At 63.4% G+C, this 18,153-nt stretch overlaps 2 protein-coding genes across 3 annotated transcripts; both read left to right on the forward strand.

Annotated features, from left to right (window-relative positions):
* The first annotated feature begins 3,786 nt into the window (after positions 1-3,786).
* Positions 3,787-9,407, forward strand: LOC122683670 (collagen alpha-1(I) chain-like). Its single transcript, XM_043887450.1, has 8 exons — positions 3,787-3,916; positions 4,448-4,567; positions 4,668-4,890; positions 5,142-5,187; positions 5,286-5,373; positions 5,839-5,963; positions 7,796-8,403; positions 8,447-9,407. Exons 1-8 carry the CDS (start codon positions 3,787-3,789, stop codon positions 9,405-9,407), a joined length of 2,301 nt encoding a protein of 766 aa, XP_043743385.1.
* IRX4 (iroquois homeobox 4) lies at positions 8,172-17,296 on the forward strand. Of its 2 annotated transcripts, none has more exons than XM_043887919.1 (6): positions 8,172-8,403; positions 12,588-12,727; positions 13,186-13,437; positions 14,291-14,418; positions 15,172-15,500; positions 15,917-17,296. In XM_043887919.1, exons 2-6 carry the CDS (start codon positions 12,683-12,685, stop codon positions 16,741-16,743), a joined length of 1,581 nt encoding a protein of 526 aa, XP_043743854.1. In that variant the 5' UTR covers positions 8,172-8,403; positions 12,588-12,682; the 3' UTR covers positions 16,744-17,296. The 2 variants fall into 2 exon arrangements, with proteins under 2 accessions (XP_043743854.1, XP_043743855.1); XM_043887920.1 differs by having other exon boundaries at positions 14,309-14,418.
* Positions 17,297-18,153: the final 857 nt, after the last annotated feature.

The following is an 18,153-nucleotide window of genomic DNA, read 5'->3' on the forward strand; positions in this document are numbered from 1 at the left end:
TCTTCGCATCAGGTGGCCAAAGTATTAGAGTTTCAGCTTCAGCATCAGTCCCTCCAATTAATATTCAGGACTGATTTTCCTGAATACAAGGACTGATTTCCTTTATGAGTGACTGGTTGGATCTGCTTGCAGTCCAAGGGACTCTCAAGAGTCTTCTCCAACACCACAGTTCAAAAGCATCAATTCTTCGGTGCTCAGCTTTCTTTATAGTCCAACTCTCACATTGATATGTGACCAATGGAAAAACCATAGCTTTGACTTTATGAACCTTTACCAGCAAAGTATGTCTCTTTTTTAATATGCTGTCTAGGTTGGTCATAGCTTTTCTTCCAAGGAGCAAGTGTCTTTTAATTTCATGGCTGCAGTCACCATCTGCAGTGATTTTGGAGCCCAAAAAAATAAAATCTGTCCCTGTTTCCATTGTTTCCCCATCTATTTGCCATGAAGTGATGGGACTGGATGCCATGATCTTCGTTTTTTGAATGTTGAGTTTTAAGCCAGCTTTTTCACTCTCCTCTTTCACTTTTATCAAGAGGCTCTTTAGTTCTTCTTCACTTTCTGCGACAAGGGTGGTGTCATCTGCATATCTGAGGATATTGATATTTCTCCTAGCAATCTTGATTCCAGCTTGTGCTTCATCCAGCCTGGCATTTCCATGATGTACTCTGCATGTAAGTGAAATAAGCAGGGTGACAATGTACACCCTTGATGTCCTCCTTTCCCAGTTTGGAACCAGTCTATTGTCTCATGTCCAGGCACCAAGAGTCAGGGTTATCACCAGGAGGTCAGAGGGTGGGGGCCTGGGACTCCAAGATCTGTGCAAAGGTCCCCCAAGGCCCTCCAGGGACATGGACATGGCTCAGACGTCCTCCCTTACGCGGCGCCTCCCCGACCAGGCACCCATGGGCGGGACAGGAGTCCAGCCAAGCCATGAGCCTGCTGCTCTGGGGCCAGGGCCCCGGGCAGAACTTCACCATTCAGAGCCCCTGCAGCTTGTCACAAGAGGTTAGGCGGCCTGGAATGCAACGCCGCTGGTGACTTCATCTCTGACACTCCCCTAGTGATGGATCATCCTGCAGACAGGATGCTGGGCAGCCAGAAAGGGACAGCTGAGCTGTGCCCATCAGCCAAGACAGGGAGTCCCTGGCGGTGGATGCTGCAGCGGCCTGAGTCATGCTGAGCAGAGAGCAGGCCTGAGGCTGGGAATGGGCCCTTCACCCCAGGCCTCCGGCCACACGGGCTCCAGAGAAACCTCAGAAGATGAGGCCTGTGTCCACGGAGCTTATTTGACATGCAACGGCAGTGGGGCTTCAACTGTGGTGGCTGCACCTCCTGGAAAGCGGGACTGAAGGAGCAGGGTGTCTGGAGAGGAAGCAGCCCACCTCCCCCGGCCAGGGCAAGCTTGGAGGGATGACGGGGACAAGGCTCCCGTCAGAGAGAAGACGGCAGTGACCCGCCTCACACCGCATCACGGCCACACACTCCAGATGGACCAACGGCCCCAACGTGAACACCGGGATCATAAAAGCGGAAGAAGGCTAACGGGAAACATGACTGTAAAACATGAAAACCTGGTAAATGAATAAACGGCAAGGGTCAACATAGACTATTCCTGTCGACAAAAGACAAGAGGCAATATCAAATAGTATTTAATGTTAATAAAGTGTTTATTGAACAATATATAATAGATTAAATATACAAAATAAACATTATTTAATAGCTCTATTTACTAATAATTTTGTAAGATAACAAAAGCTATGGTTTTTCCAGTGGTCATGTATGGATGTGAGAGTTGGACTGTAAAGAAAGCTGAGCGCTGAAGAATTGATGCTTTCGAACTGTGGTGTTGGAGAAGACTCTTGAGAGTCCCCTGGACTGCAAGGAGATCTAACCAGTTCATCCTAAAGGAAAGCAGTCCTGAATATTCATTGGAAGAACTGCTGCTGAAACTGAAGCTACAATACTATGGCCACCTGATGCAAAGAACTGACTCATTGGAAAAGACCCTGATGCCGGGAAAGACTGAAGGCAGCAGAAGAAGGGGACGACAGAGGACGAGATGGTTGGGTGGCATCACTGACTCGATGGAGGTGAATATTAGCAAACTCCGGGAGACAGGAGAGGACAGAGGAGCCTGGCGTGCTATATATAGTCCATGAGGTCACATAGAGTTGGTCACGATGAGCGACTGAACAAGATAAAAAATACTTATATCCTTTACACTTCGGCTTCCAGGGGATCAACCTCAAATTTCTGCTCTTTGGGTATTTGGGCTGCTGGTTTAAAATGTTGTTTCATCATTGATTGTTCTTCTATAAGCAATCCAGGGCGGTCGGAACAGCCCTCTGTCCCCCTGTCCTGACGTCCTTGTAACGAGCGGTCAGCACCGCGGCAGGTCCTCCCCTGGGTTCCACTCCAGACCTCCGTCGCGGCAGCTCCCAACAGTGGGGACACTCGGGCAGCCCGAGGCAGAGGTCCCAGCCGTGGAGTCCAGTCCAGACAGTCCGTTTCCCGGTGGAAGGACAGGAGGCCTGGAAATGTTCCCCAGCAGAAGCCTTTCTAAGTTAAGAAACTTTTATGAAAACGCGTGATTTTTCGTGACTGTGAAAGTGAGGATGCGGTGAGTGATTTTGATTTTGTCTTTAAAGGCATCATAAGTATTTTGCCTTCACTTTGCATCTCCCCTTTAAGGTGACACTTCTGCTTTCCTGAAATGAAAATTATGATATGTAAGTACATAATAATCTGCAATTATCATTTCATAATTATATCTTACAATTATAGTACAATCACATAATGTACAACTATGTGATAACATCATTAATCTGACTTGCAAAACGGTGAGCGTGTCCCACAGACAGGACAGGCGGGTTGCCGGTGGAAACAGCCCCAGCAAGCCGCTGGCTGCGGACGGTGGTGGGCTCCGGCTCCCGCAGCCTGTCTGCCCTGGCGTGGACTCATGTGCGGGAGCCTCACCTCTGAGCGGCTGCCGTCACCACACATGCATGGCTCCCAGCCTCTGCGCTGCTGTGACACAGGTCCCCTCTGCTTACATCTCGTGGCCAGAGGCAGTCAGAGGCTCACTCCTGACCCAAGGTGGCCGGGACGTGCCATCCTGCACTGTGGGCAGCCGCCAACTCGGCAGGCAGCGCTGCCCAACACCACTCCGCTCCGCAGAGCACGGTGCCCACAAGACGGCCAAGACGGAGCGGTCAGGGGGCCAGAGCCATGCAGCGAAGTCACGCCTGTGGTCCAGTCCTGCCTGGACAAGCGTCACCGCGTCCTCAGAACGAGCAGAGATGGGGCCCGCCACCTCTCAGCTGTGCCGTCAGGGGTCCACAATGGGATCACCTGGGAGGGCTGGGTCCAATGGCAGGAGCCCCCGTGGAATCCTCAGATGCCCCAAAGCCCTCAACAGAGCTACTGGATCAGATGGGCTGCCCGACTGGGGCAGAGGGGCGGAAGGAGCACAGAGCAAGGCCGGTCCCCAAGCCCCGCAGATGAGCCAGCCCCCCGGGGACCACCGCTGACCGAGCCAGCAGAGCCTGTGGCCACGTGGTGATGTGGGGGCGGTAACCAGCCGTGGGGAAGGAGGGTCCCCACTCCACGGATACCCTGAGGCCAGGAAGGGCCCATCAGGACACCCCGTGTCCCCCAAACCCACGAGGGCCCCTCTCAGCTAGAAACAGGGTGACCGCATATGGAAGCAAACACGAGGTCGGCAGGGCGGGCCCCGGTCCAGTGTGACCCGCGTCCTTATGAAGGGACACGTGGACACAGACAGACATGCATGGGGACACGGCTCTGTGGCCGCAGCCGCAGGGTCCTGGAGAGGGGCCAGCCCGCGGGGAGGACGCACGCCGGGCTTGGTCCCGGACCGCCGCCTCTGGAGCCGTGAGAGAGGACACGGCTGGGGGTGAGGCCGCCCGCTTATGCAGTCCCAGGCCCCGCGTCCCTCCCCAGGGCAGCCCTGGACCCGCCTGGAGTTGGGTCTGAGCAGAGAGTGGCCCACGTGTGACCCAGGGTCCTGGTCACGTCCGCTCCAGAGCGTCTGGGTCCCTGGTAAGAAGAGTGCCTCGTACTCACTTTCAAACAGAAAATGAAAAGGTTGCTAAACGTATAAGTAATTTTAACTGAGTCATTGATCTGGATACTTTTAAAGTAAAACAGTAAGTATTTCTGCGGCCCTTTGAAGTCAGCCCCGGCTCTTCGCCTCCCTCGGGTTATTTTACAGCCATTAAGAATGTGTTCCTTTTATCTGGGGCCTTCAATTAATTGGATTTCAAAAAATACTCTGAAATGACTTTTTTTCATATAAAAACCAGCTAAGTCCTAGAGGACGTTCCCAGATGATTTACTGCCACAGTAATTGAAAGCCAGCAGTTACACTGGTCACCTCTGGGGAGCCGCCAGCTACACTGGGGTCTGTCTGACGGGGGATCTGCAGTGCTCCCCGGACGTGGCAGGGACGGAGTTGGGGGGGGACCGCCTTCGGACGGCGGCACGCCTCCCGAGTCATCCCAGACGGGGCCACACCGGCTCTCCCAGGACGGGGACATGCAAGGAGGTGTGCGTGCTCCTCCACCGCAGACCTGCTGAGCGCAGAGCACCCTGGGGCCTGGGGTGCAGCTCCCACAGACCACCGGACCCCGAACCCCTCTGGGAAGGAGGGGAGAGGCGGGGGCACCTGGGCAGCAGGTGGGGGCCACGGCGCTGTGCCCCCTCCCTGCACCCGCTCCGCATCTACCCGCTAACCTGTGCGCAGGCCGCCAGGGACCCGGCCGCCTTCTGCCTGAGCAAGTATTCTGCATGGAGGCTGCAGGAGGGCGGCCCGGGGGGACTGGGGGGCCCCGGCTCTTCTTCCATCCGGGGAGCACACTCCTTCTCGGGGCAAATTCTAGGCAGATGCCCGGGGAGGCTCCTCGCTGAAGGGTCTCACCCCTGTACTATTTGGGGAGGTCCCCTACACGAACACAAGCTCACCCACGAGGATTAGGTTTCCATTTCTTTCCACACTGCTTTCTTTCCTCTTTTCTATGTGAAGGGCTTGAGAACAATATCCAAATTCCAGGGCAAAGGTGCATACTGTTAGTCTCCTCTAAGATTTACAGTAACGTCCTCTCCTTGGACGTCCGTTCCAGGCCAGGGCATCGGCGAGTCAAGGCTGGGCCTGAGAACACGCTGCGTGTAAGCACACCAAGCACAGACGTGGTGTGGGTTGCTGGCCTTTCACTGCTCACGGGAGAAATCGCCCTGAAACCCGCTGACGCACCTCGGCGTTACAGACACACGCGTTCCGAGAGCAGGGAGAAGACAGAACAGGCGTGCCCGCTTCTGCTGCCGCGGTGTCCTTCCCACCCGAGAGGAAGGGAGGTGAGACGCCAGCACGACGCTCCAGGCCCGCCCGGCCCCTCGAGGTCCCCCCAGGCAGGGGCCCGGCCACAGGTCCCCGGCCTAATCCGGACACCATGCTGCTCTGAAACAAGGAAACCCTCTCACACTGTGCTGGAAGCCGTCCAGAGCTGGGAGCTGAACCTCAAGGAAGCGAGAAAGGTTCCCCTGCAGCTCCCGGGCCAGAGGGAAACAGGCTCCCCAGAGGACCCTTTGCAAAGATGAAGGAGGCTGCTTGCTGCGGCCCTGGGACCTGGGTCCCACTAAACAGCTCAGTTGGGCCAGGGAGCATGACGGAAGCCTGGCCCCTTCCAAGAACAGCAGCATCCCTGGGACACCCGGGCCCAGGAGTCTCTCTGCAGCTGTCCTCACTCAGGACCAGTCCCTTCAGCATCCTCTCAGGGCCGGGTGAGAGCCTCTTGTCCTTCCTGCGTCCTCGGGGAGCAGGGCACCATGGACGCCCGGACCCCTGGGCCATGGCAGGCACCGGGGGCAGTGTGGGAGCTGGCCTCGTCAGCGCCAGCTCGGGCTCTCAACCCCCAAATGCCTCTGCAAGTCACAGCAAGGTTCAGGCGAGGGGGAGGATACAGGCAGGGCCAAGCCCCGGGGGCATGGAGACTTTTGTTTCAGATTGCACTCTGGCTCTGCCAACAGGAAAAACAAAAGAGGAATTGAAAGGTGCTCCTTGGGGAGCCAGGACTGACCAGAGGTGGGGGCACAGCGGCAGGCAGCTCGTGCCAGGCGTTGGCAGGGGGAGGGTGGGTGGACTGCGGCCCTCCCACGGAGCCCAGGCTGCCTGCTCACTTTCCAGAAGGACCACTCCAATGCCGAAGAGATACCGTGCCAGCTAGGGCTGTTTCATCATTTCCTCAGAGCCAGGAGGGCCTGGCAGTGTGGCGGGAGGGCTGGGGCAGCTCCCTGCCCAAGCTCAGGGGCTAGGGGACAGAGGGTGGCCACTGAGGCTTCCGGCCCTCGGTCAGGGGCCAGAGCCAGGTCAGAGCTGACAGCATCCAGATGACGGTCTCTGGGCGAGTCCAGGGAAGGGAGGCCCTCACTCCCAAGGAATGGCTCCCCGTGGTGCCACCTCCGGACACCTGGAGTGGTCAGGGCTACAGGAACCCCGCAGGAACAGAGCCTCTCCGGCTGCCCGGCTCCCCAACGCAGCGGCGTGTTGTTGCTAAAGGGGCCCTGGTGAATGTGAATTGAGTTTATCACCCAATCAAGGTCCTAAACACAAGCCTGCCTTGCTCATCTTCAGCTATGAAAAGAATCTTAGTCCAGGTAAGCTCTCTCTCTCGGAGAGGTGGCGGCCTGTCTTGCTGGCCCCGGGCGCAGCCCAGAGCATCCAGCACGGCAGGAGGGAGGGGCCAAAGAAACAGCGGAGCTGCAGGCAAACCCCGCCCCTCCCCAGGGTGCAACTCGCTGCCCCCCATCTCTTGCCCGCTGGACACCCCCTCCCGGAACACTTCCATCAGCCCAGGGCAGAGGGACAGGGAGGTGCCCACAGGGAGGCAGCCTGGAGGAGGCCCAGCCTCCTGTTACAGAGCAGGCCCAGAGGCCAGAGCTGATCCCCTGCCCCCACAGAAGCCACTGGAAGCACCAGGGCCAGGAAGCTGGGGGGGTGGGGGCCACTGGCCCCCTCCTCTCCCAGAGGAAGCCCTGCCGGCCCAGCGCAACAACCCTGGACACAAAGTTGCCCCAGCCTGGAGCACCACCCTCCACCAGTGAAGCCTGGCAAACACTCGTGGCCTTTACAACTGCTGCAGAGAAGGGGTGGGCTGGCAGCAAGTAACTTTTTTCAGGCATTCTCCAAGTCAGCAAGCCTCAACCGTCACTGGCTGGCCAGGAATCACAGCAGAAACAAGTTCAGGGTTCTCTGAAGTGGAAGTGAGGAGGATCTGGGAGGATGCCAGAGCAGGGGGTTTGGGGTGGGCTGAGGGAGGGTCAGGGGTCAGGGAAGCCGGGACCTGGGCCCACCACACCGGCCTGCCCTCCCAGCCGCAGGGGGCAGAAGCCACAGACTGTCCACACGGAAATGTGCTCCGAGGCCAGAGGCCCAGGCTGGGAGGGCTCCGGAAGGCCTGATAAAGCCCTCCGGGCGGGAGGCCTAGTCCTGGGCAGGTCACAGGTTCACTGGCCCCCAAGCAGTCCCTGTCGCCTGGATGCACCCAGATCCACCTGCCCAAGACCCCTGCCCACAGCCTGGCTCCCGCCCAGCCCAGGGCCCGCGCTGCTCTGCGAGTCCCACCCGGGGGCCTAGCGGGGACATAGGGGGAAAGTGGGCCCCCCAAGGTGAAGGGGCAGCGTCGGGGGAGGGGCGACAGACAGGCCCCTGAGCCAGGACCCCAGCCCCCTCCAAGGAGTACTCGGCCTTCAGCACCCGGGCGCTCCCTTGGATCCCCAGCGCCGGGATACTAAGGCCAAGAGAGGACTGGGGAGTGTGGACTGGCGAGAGAGGGGCCGGGTGGAGGGGGGAGACCCTGGGTCCTTTCCCCCAAGCGGCTCCGGAGACCCCAAGCAGCAAAGCCTGGCTCGGGGAGGGCCCTCTGAAGGCCCGCGAGGACCCCGAGGCCTCCTCGAGCGCTTGACCCGATCGAGGCTCTCCTTTTCCGGCCGGAGGGTCCTCTCGAGCCGGGGCGCTCCCGCCCCCCACCCCGCCACTGGCCGGGGGGGCCCCTCATCCCGGCCCCCGCCCCCCGCGCGCCCCGCGAGTCCCGGTCGCCCCGCGCCCGCCGGGCGGAGGGGAAAAGTCGGCGAGCGTGCGGCGCCCGCGGGGGAAAGCGTTAATGGGCGGCCGGGTGGGAGCCGCGCGCTCGCTCGCCCACGTCACGCCGGTGCGGGCTCGGCTGACGACCGCGGCGCCTGGGGACGCCGGCGCGCTCCGCTCGCTCGCCAGGTGCTCCGCCTGGAAATGTCTCCATTAGTTGTCGCCCGCTCCCCGCCGGAGCGCGCGCGCCGAGCGGCCGCGCGGAGCCCTCGCGGGCGGCCGGCAGTGGCCCGGCGCCACCGCAGGTAGGCGAGGTCCCCGCGCCCGCCCCCGCCCCGGGGCTCCGAGACCCCTCCCCCCAGCCGGGGAGGCGGAGGCTCCGCGCGGCCGCCGAGGGGCGCGGGCGGCGGCGGCGGCGGCGACTCCCCGGTGCGTCCCGGGCTGCGCGCTGCTCTCCGCGGCCCCGGCGCCCGAGCGGCGCGGCCGGGCGGGCGCGTCCCCGGCGCAGGTAGGGAGTGGGCCCGGCCGCGCAAACTTTGCAAGGATCGCTCCTGCGCTGGGGGCGCAAAGTTTGCTGCCCGCCGGTGGGGTCTCTGGAGGCGGCCGCGTCGGCCGCAAGTGGAGAGAAAACGGGGGCGGGGGCGGCTTGGAGCACGGGGGCCTCGCGGAGCCGAGGGTCTGCGCTGGGACGCCCGGCTGCCAGCCTTCCCGGCTCGGGCGGCGCCCTGGGAGCCAGCGGCGGGGCCGCGGTGGGAAAGCGGGAGGGAACGGGCCGGAGTGCCGGGCGTTTCGCGAGGAGGACTCATCCCGCGCGCCGGCAGCTCGCCCCGGGCTTCGGGCTTCGCGGAAGACCCCAGAGGAGCGGCTGCGAAAGAGCGACCCGCCAGGCTCGGGGTTCGCGAGTGGGGCTTCGGGACACCTAGAACCCCAGAACCCCACACACCGCCGGGTGTCCACGAGCGGTGGGCGGCACGCGCGCCCCCAGGGCTGGGCCCGGCGCCTGAGAGAGGAAGGCCCTACCCTGGGCTGCGAGCCCCCGCCCCAGCCTCCCGCCTCGGGTCAACTTCTCAGGGCTGGAGCGGACCCCTCACCCCCGCGCCGCGCCCGCGCGACTCTCGGGGCAGGGGAGCGGAGGCCTCCGGGGACGACTCTGGGGACCGGTCAGACCTCGGGGGCTCAGCTGGTCTCAGGGGTGAAACCCTGCCGAGAGCAGAGGAGGGTCAGGACCCGGCCTCTCTCCCCAGGGCCCCCCGTGGTTCCGACGGCCGACAGCACCCCTGGGCAACAAGGGAGCGCCAAGGACCTCTAGGATTGGGGGCTAATCGTCCTCAGGGCGCCCCCCAGCCCCGGCTCCCTTGGAATTCAGCAGGCCCGTGGGGGCTTCTGACCAAAGTCGAGGTGCTGCCTTGTCCGTGGGGAAGCGCTTGGCTTCTCCTGCCCGCGGGCGTGTTTAGAACCGGGGGTCCCTCGAGGAAGTGGGCTCAGGAAGCCGAGTCTATGCAGACAAGTTTAGCTTGATGGTGCCTGAGATTCTGACACTAGGTCTGTCCCGCTCTCGGAGAGAGATCCGGGGACTCAGCTCAAGCCTGGGCCTTTTAGGAAAGCACGCCGGAGAGTTATTCCTGCCTTAACTAGGGGACAAAGATGGCCCAGAAAGCACTGGGTTCCGGCAGACGGATCTTGACCGAGGCACAGGTTAGCAGCAGGGTGTCAGGGTGTGCCCGCGAGTGGAGACGGTGGGGGTAACCTGGCCTCCAGGGAGCTTAGCAGGGGCTGTGTGGGCGGCCCGCAAGGCCGGGAGATTTCTCCCGCAGCCCCAAGCTTCCCCAAACTGGGGGGCAGGCGGCCCCTCACACGGCCAGTCTGGCCTGGGCCAGCGCCAAGGATCGGGGTCAGAGGCCTAGGAAAGCGCCCCGGGCGAGTGGGGTTTCAGGGTCGGGGAAAGAAGACGGCCGGCGAGACCAGGGCGGGCGGGACTGCGAGTGTCTGTCCGCGCGCTCAGGCTGGAAAGGAAAACAGGAGAACTAGCGGCGAGGGTCCAGAGAGCCCCTGAAACCCCTCCCCTAGAGGCGCGGCCGGCTGCGCCCACCGCGCGCCGAGGGTGTGCAGGTCTGCTGAAATGAATGGTGCGTGTTCAGGGCCGCCGCTTCCCGGGAGAAGAGCCGAGTCTCCGGGGAGGAAACGGGCGCGGCCTGGACGCGGCGAGCCGTGGCCCCGAGGCGCTGGCCGCTGGGACCTGCGCTGTGGCTTCCTCCCCTGCGGCTGAGCGCTTACAATCGCCTGGCGGCGGTGGGGCCCGGCCACGGGAAAGAAGCGAGGAAAGGATGCAGATGTCTTCCTCCAGTGAAGACGGCCGCTCCCCGAGCCCTCGGCCGCCCCAGCTCGGGCGCCCTCCCCTCCCCATCACCCTGGGAGAGAGAGTTGTTTGTAAACAATAAATAATGGAAAGTAGGAGGCTGTTTCCTAAAAGCCTCAGCCGAGCAGGAAAACCGGGAGGAGAGGGGAGGAGGGCAGAGTGGGGGAGGGGAGGCGCAGCGGCGCAGGAGGGAGAGAGATGGAGAGATTCATTTCTGCCGAGAAGCCCCGGTGGCTACTTTCTTATTATTTACAGGAAGGTGATATTAGCAATTCAGGTGAGAAGGAAAGAAACGCGGCCGCCATGAAATCAATACAGAATTCAAAAACAATTATTAATGTCATTTGACTCCTGTTCTTTATATATCTCTTCCGGCTACAGACGCTAAACTGTCTGAATAATTTGCATGGAGCGGCTATTCATTATTTCCGAGGATTTTCCTTGGCGGGCCGCTCGGACGTGGCCGGCTGCGGTCCAGCGCGATCGGAGAACTCGTACTTTTCATCTGTAAATTAAAGCAATTACGCAGCAGATATTATAGGATGCGTACTGTGGTCTCCAGATAGTCATCAATCACCTTGAACCAAGCTGTCAGAGCGGGCAGATTTCGTTTCTGGGAGGCAGGTTTGCAGCTGGGGAGAGGGCGAGAACGTCATCATTAATTAGAGGGTGACCCTGGGGCGATTCACAGGTCTGAACCCAGGGATCATTCCCAGCAAGTCTGCACAGCGCCGCCGCGAACGGCTCCTTCCCGGCGGCCGCGGGAGGCCCGGCCCGGCGGGAGCGGCAGGGGCGAGCCCGGGCCCCGCAGGGTGGCTGCGCCGAAGGCAGGCCTGGGTTCCGGGTGGCCCGGGAGTCCCCTTGCCGCCTGGGCGCCGGACTCCCTCAGGGTCCCAGGCCAGGGATTGGCTGGGGAAGCGCTGCGGTGTGCCCGCCACCGCTCCTTGCGCCCCGGGCAGGGAAGGGCGCTCCAGCCTGGCGCCCCGCGTCCCCTCCCCGGTGTCTAGGCCCGAAAGTGGCCGGGAGGAGCGAGCGCGGCGCGAGGGGCCCCGGAGCCGAGTCGGAAAACCTGCTCCTCGGAGCGCTCCGGGCTGTCTGGCAGTCCCGAGTTCAGCCGCGAGGGGCAGGGGGAAGCCGGGGGAGGGCGGCCCGCGGGGCGGGCGGGGGAGAGCAAAGGGAGGGCCGGTGCGCCGAGCGGGAACGGACTGGACGAGGAGGGGCTGGCTCCCCCGGGGCCCGGCCGCCGGCAGCGGCAAAGCCTCTGGGCCCACCGAGCCCCGGGGCGGCGGGCTGCGGGGACGGCCCAGGCCCACACACTCAGGGAACTCTGTCCTCCAGCTGCAGACGGTGCGCCGTGGCCGCGCGGGTGCTGAAACTGCGGCCCGCTGTGGGGTTCGAACTGCTGGGAGGCTTCGCCCAGGCCCCGTTAAACAATAGTCGCGGCGCGCCGCCCTCCGCCGCCGCGCGCCGGCCCGCGGAGCCGCCTGCCTGCCTGCCTTCCACCTCGAGGGGCGCGCGGGGCCCAGGCCGGCCGGCTGCGCCAGCGCCGGGCTAATTTTAACTGTTGATTACGTCTCCCGCGAAGCCTCACTCGCACACCCCTCGTCCGTCTCATTTGTAATTGAGACTAATGATTACAGTGGGGCGGGAAGGAGCAGCTGCTCATTAATTAATTTCTAATTAAAAGTCCTCCCGTCCTCGGTGACTAAGGAGAAACTCCGTGCGTCGGGGCGATGTTGACTGCTCCTCGGAGGAAATTCATTTGTTCCGGCCGTTCGCCCTCCGCCCCGGGCGGCATGGCCGCGTGTCCCCGCCCCGCCCGGCCGGGCCGGGGCCGAGTGACCCCCGCGTCTGTGGCCGGGCCGGGCTGCGCGGCGTGGGGCTGACGTCAGAGCCTCCGCCGCTTAAAGCCGCGCACCGCTGACTTGACGGATTCGCACGACTCATTTTTTTTTTCCTTTTTTGTAAAATATGTATTTGTGTCGCCGCTGCGAGGCCGGTCGGTCCCAGTGTCCCCTCCAGGCTCCGGACTGTGAAGCTGAGAGGATCGCCGCGGCTCACTTTCCTCTCCACTTAGAAAAGTTTACCGAGCTTGTGCCTGAATTAACCAGCTCTTCTGCTTCGCCCTCCCAGTGTCTAGAAGCCCGCGGCCCCCGAGCAGTGGCCGCGCCGCGCCGGCCCCCTCGCTCAGGACCCTGCCGGCCCCGCCCGCCGGCCCCGGGCCCGCCATGTCCTACCCGCAGTTTGGGTACCCCTACTCCTCGGCACCCCAGGTAAGGGGGCCCCGCTAGACCAGCCACTGGCTGTCACCTCCCAGCGAGCGGGGCCTGTGCTGCGCACCCCTCGCGACCCACCCTGGGGCGGGCAGAGGCCGGAGGAACCCCGATGGTCAGGGCCCCCATTTCCCGCTTTTGTTTGTCCCCCACCCCTTCCCAGGCTCTGAGCCTGCCCCGGGGAGCCTGGGGACCCAGGAGAGGTGGCACCGGAAACTCCCCGGGGCGGGGGGGGGGGTGTGAACATTCCGGCCAGGAGGCGCTGGGCCCCACGTGGCTGGAGCAGGAAACAGGACACACTTGCATCCTGGAAAGGGACGCGCAGACCCGTGTCGACGGTGGCAGCGCCGCCACGGACACGGAGCGCGCGCCCCCGCGGCGGTGCGTGGGGCGGACGCAGGCCCAGGGACTCGCCTGGAGTCCGGGCCGCCCCCCTTCCTCGCTGCTCTCTCCCCCAGTTCCTGATGGCCACCAACTCCTTGAGCACGTGCTGCGAGTCCGGCGGCCGCACGCTGGCCGACTCCGGGCCAGCCGCCTCGGCCCAAGCGCCCGTCTACTGCCCGGTCTATGAGAGCCGGCTGCTGGCTACCGCGCGCCACGAGCTCAACTCAGCCGCGGCGCTCGGCGTCTACGGGGGCCCCTACGGCGGCTCGCAGGGCTACGGCAACTACGTGACCTACGGTTCCGAAGCGTCCGCCTTCTACTCGCTGGTAAGGGGAGTGGGGGTGCCTCGCAATCCTTCTTCCTGCCAAGCTGGCCCCTACCGCCCGATTTGCCAAACTCACTTTCCCCAAACTCGGGAGGCAAGGGGCGAGTCCCATGGAGCCCGGGCTTTGGGAGGTGGGAGAGGCACGCCCCACCCTACCCTAACCCTAGCCTTCAGGCCTGGTCCTTCAGGGCGCAGCAGCCCCACGGTTGGGGGATTCTGGCGGGTAGGGCCTCGTATTGAATGTGCGTATTGTTTTCTGTCTGCTCGCGATTGAGTTGGGATCAGATATGTGGTTCTGTCGCAGCTCGCTCGGGCCTGTCCCCCACCCGGCCCCCTAACCCCCCTTCTCCGCGCTGGGCTCCTCCCCACTTCCACCCTCCCTTCGCCCTGCGCCCCCGCCCAGCCCCTCCTCTCCTAACGCCCAGTCGCTCCCGCCCCCAGCCTCTTCCCCTCTCCCCGCTCCCATCTCCCCCCTCCCCTCTTCCCCCCTCCCCCCTCCCCTCTTCCCCCCTCCCCCCTCCCCTCTTCCCCCCTCCCCTCTTCCCCCCTCCCCTCTTCCCCCCCTCCCCCTCTCCCCCTCTCCATCCCCCCTCTCCTCCTCTCCCCCTCTCCCCGTCTCCGTTCTCCTATCCCGCTCTCATTCCCTGACACCCCAACTCTGCTCCTCCTCACTCCACATCTTGGGGCTCCTTCGCGCTGCCTGGGCCCTCAAGGGCAGCCTGGGACTAGGCCCGGCGGCTGGGGGTGGGGGCGGGATGGCGGCTGCCCAGGGGTCTGCGGGAAGCCCGCCGGAGCCAGCGTTCCTAGGGGAGGGGTCGAGCTGGGTCGCATCCCGGAAGCTGCTCCGACCCCAGGCTCACCGTCTCCTACAGAACAGCTTCGACGCCAAAGACGCACCGGGATCCGCGCATGCGGGCCTCGCTCCCGCTGCCGCCGCCTACTACCCGTACGAGCCGGCGCTGGGCCAGTACCCGTATGACAGGTGAGGGCCACCCCCACCCGCGACCCCCGACCCCCGCGCCACGCCCCTTCTGAAAGTTTGGGCGACTGAGCGAGCGGCCTTCCCAGGGTCAAGCTCCAGCTGACCCGGGGTTGGGCGCACCCGCCTCCTAGCGAGCCCGTACCGCCGGCTCCCCGCGGCACCCACGCCGTCTTTCCGACTCTCAAAGCCCAAACTTCGGCTGCCTCCCCCACCCGGAGAGACTCAGCCTGTGCGGTGTGTCCCAGCCCAGCCCACCGCCCATACAGAGGTACCCTTGCGCACCAGCAGACGGCAGGCCTTCGTGGAGCGACAGACACCTGTAACTGCAGACCTCGCACGTAGAACCTGAGGGCACTATGTCCCCACAGGCGCTCGGGCCCATTTCTGCCACGGGTGGTGCGCCATTGGGTTTTTCGAGTCCCTGCGATGTGCTTTCCTGGTTTCAGGATCAAAGGGGCCCAATAAAGGACCTCGCAGAGACATGGGTGTCTGTAGGGTGACAGAGACCTGGCCGGCCTTGCGCCCTGCTTCTCCCCCACCCACTGGGACCTCTCTGACTTCATATAAGTTTAATCAAATGTAAACATTAAAAGGCAGCGCGCACCTGGGTAAAACCCATACCACCATAAACACACAACCCACCCCCCCACACACACACACGACCGGGACTGAAAGCCACGTGGGCTTGGCCCTGGCCGCCCGCCCGCGGTGCGGGGGCCGCTGCCCGCGCCCCATTGCCCAGCCTGTCCCCAGGTACGGGACCGTGGACAGCGGCACGCGGCGGAAGAACGCCACGCGCGAGACCACCAGCACGCTCAAGGCCTGGCTGCAGGAGCACCGCAAGAACCCCTACCCCACCAAGGGCGAGAAGATCATGCTGGCCATCATCACCAAGATGACCCTCACGCAGGTCTCCACCTGGTTCGCCAACGCACGCCGGCGCCTCAAGAAGGAAAACAAGATGACGTGGCCTCCGAGGAACAAGTGCTCAGATGAGAAACGGCCCTATGCCGAGGGCGAGGAGGAAGAAGGGGGCGAGGAGGAAGGCCGGGGGCAGCCCCTCAAGAGCACCAAGGCTGAAGGTACCTGGGAAGCTGGCGGTGTGGGGCCTGGTCTCAGGGCGGGGCCTCCCTGCGCTTTCTCGCGGGTTCTTGGACCTCTAAAGGCGTGGGATAAGGCAAGCCCCTGGGCCTAAGCTGCGAATGAGTGCCCTGGCCCCGAGGAAGGAAGGCCGTGTGAGCCAGGGGACCCGAGCAGTGAGCTGGGAGCACCCGTAGAGATCCAAAATTACCCTGTTTGGTAGGAGGCCGGAATCAGATTGGTCCCTGTTCTGGGGACCAGGCGCCTGGAGGAGATGGGAGCTAGAGGAAATGCGCACACGCTTTTCCTTGCTCCAAAGTGGCCCCTAACCGTTCGCTCAGAACCGGGAAGGAAGGTACCGGGTTCGGCTAACCGCCACCCCCTCTCCCTTCACTGGTCATTCTGTCTCTGCTGGCAGAGCCCATCGGCAAAGGCAAGGACCTGGAGCTCAGCGACTTGGAGGACTTTGACCCCCTGGAGGGAGAACCCCCAGAGTGCGAGCTGAAGCCTCCCTTCCAGCCCCTGGACGGTGGCCTGGATCGCGTCCCCACCGGGCCAGAAGGGACCAGCGCCCCGGGGAAGGAGGCTCCGGGCGCCCTCCGGATGCCCCTGGCCGCCGGGGGCGGGGCCGCTCTGGACCAAGACCTGGAGAGGGCCCGGAGCTGTCTCCGGAGCGCGGCGGCCGGGCCCGAGCAGCCGGCGGGCGCGGGCACGGGGGGCGGCCCGCAGGCCTGCGAGTCCAAGCTGGGCTTCGCTCCGGCTGGGGCGTCGGGCGGCCTCGAGGCCAAGCCGCGCATCTGGTCTCTGGCACACACGGCCACCGCGGCCGCCGCCACCGCCTTCAGCCAGACTGAGTTTCCCTCCTGCATGCTCAAGCGCCAAGGCCCCCCAGCGGGCCCGGCCGCCCCCTCCTCGGCACCCGCCTCCTCCTCGCCCGCGGCCCCCGCCGGGGCCCTGGATAGGCACCAGGACTCCCCGGTAACCAGTCTCAGAAACTGGGTAGACGGGGTCTTCCACGACCCCATCCTCAGGCACAGCACTTTGAACCAGGCCTGGGCCACAGCCAAGAGCGCGCTCCTGGACCGGGGGCCGCTGGGCCGCTCGCTGGGGGCGGGCGCCAACGTGCTGACCACGCCCCTGGCACGCCCCTTCCCGCCCGCCGCGCCTCCCGACGCCCCTGCCGCCGGCGCAGCCAAGGACCTGCTGGCCTTGCCCAAAGCCGGCGGCAAGCCCTTCTGCGCCTAAAGGGCTGGGCGCTGGGGCGAGGAGAGAGCCGGCGCTCAGGCCGCAGGCGCGAACGTGGCCTACCCTGTTTTTACCGAGTGTCCAAAGCGAAGCGAGAGTGCGGCGCAGCTCAGGCCGCCAGCCCTCCCCGGAGGGAGCTTCTGAACTGGGGCTCCCGGGCCACGGACAGGAGTCGGCCGGGCCCTCCCCAACCGAGGGACCCGGCCGGACAGGGCTGCTCTCAGAGCAGCAGGGAGACACCCTGAAGCATAAAGTTTACGTCCAAAAGTTTACATGCGAAGACGCGTCGTTCGAGGCCCGTTTGTGTTGCTGTCCCCTCTGGGTTTGAGGCCTGCCGCTGTTGCTCGTGAAGACTCCTCAGCCTGCTGACCTTCCGGTTTCATCCTCAGCACATACTTCTCACCAACAGCCCTTCACCGAGTTTACACTGTTGCACACTCTTAACCCGATAAAATTATGTTTTTTTAATGTATGTTCACACCAATAATTGCCTGCTTCAGAGGCTGATATAACAAAACCAATAAAACCGAGTGATGGTGTTTGCATTGCAAAAGGAGCACGTGTGAAACCCAGCGATTTGGAAACGTGAGAGAGAAGCTGCCCATCACCCCATCCCCGAGGGCAGCAGCGGGAGGCTTACAGAGCCCAAGACCGAAAGTGAAGCCATTGTTTTAAAAAACAGTCACACTAAACTCAGGATTCTGCAGTGTTTCCGATTAGAAGGTGATGAGAGACCCCAAACTTTTCAACTCTCCTCCAGTGCCAGACCCCAGAATTTTGAGAAAGTAAAAGTTTTTTTGGCTAGATTAGAAAAACTGTTAAACTTCCAAATTGCCTGGGACTGTGCCCTGATGGGGGAGGGGTGTGCGGCCGCCACTGCCCTCAGCCCCTCCTGAGCGGAATGAGCTGCCTCCCGCAGCCTTGGGGCCTCCGAACTCCGCCGGGGGGGGGGGGGTTGGGCAAGGCGGGACGTCAGGAGGCGGGGATGGGGGACCGGCCCCCCGCCCCCCCCGCCCCTCTGCTCTCAGCCTCCGCCGTCGGCAAAGCCTGCAGCGCCGGTGCGAGAGAGGGATGAGCTTAGTAGACGGAAGACCCCAGGCAGGACTCAAAGGAAGGCCCCCGGGAGGTGGGTGGGGAAACGTGGGCCTCCCCCGCCTCATCTAGGTCCTTGCAGACCCCCGGCTTCGCTCAGAAACTCGGTTGCCCCACCCCACCCGGCGGACCCCGGTTCGCCAGCGGTCTTGCAGCTCGGATCTGGAGGAAAATCGCTGGCTTCCTCCCCGAGGTGGACTCTGCGGAGTTCCCTGTCCCCCGCAGGCTTCTGCCCCCCCATCACCCCACCCAGCTCCTCCTCCCCACGTCGAGCAAGCGGCCCTCGAAGACACCAGAGGAGCTCGCAGTGGATTCAGC

The sequence above is a fragment of the Cervus elaphus genome, chromosome 25 (genome assembly GCF_910594005.1).
Source record: "Cervus elaphus chromosome 25, mCerEla1.1, whole genome shotgun sequence".
NCBI classification, from domain to species: domain Eukaryota; kingdom Metazoa; phylum Chordata; class Mammalia; order Artiodactyla; family Cervidae; genus Cervus; species Cervus elaphus.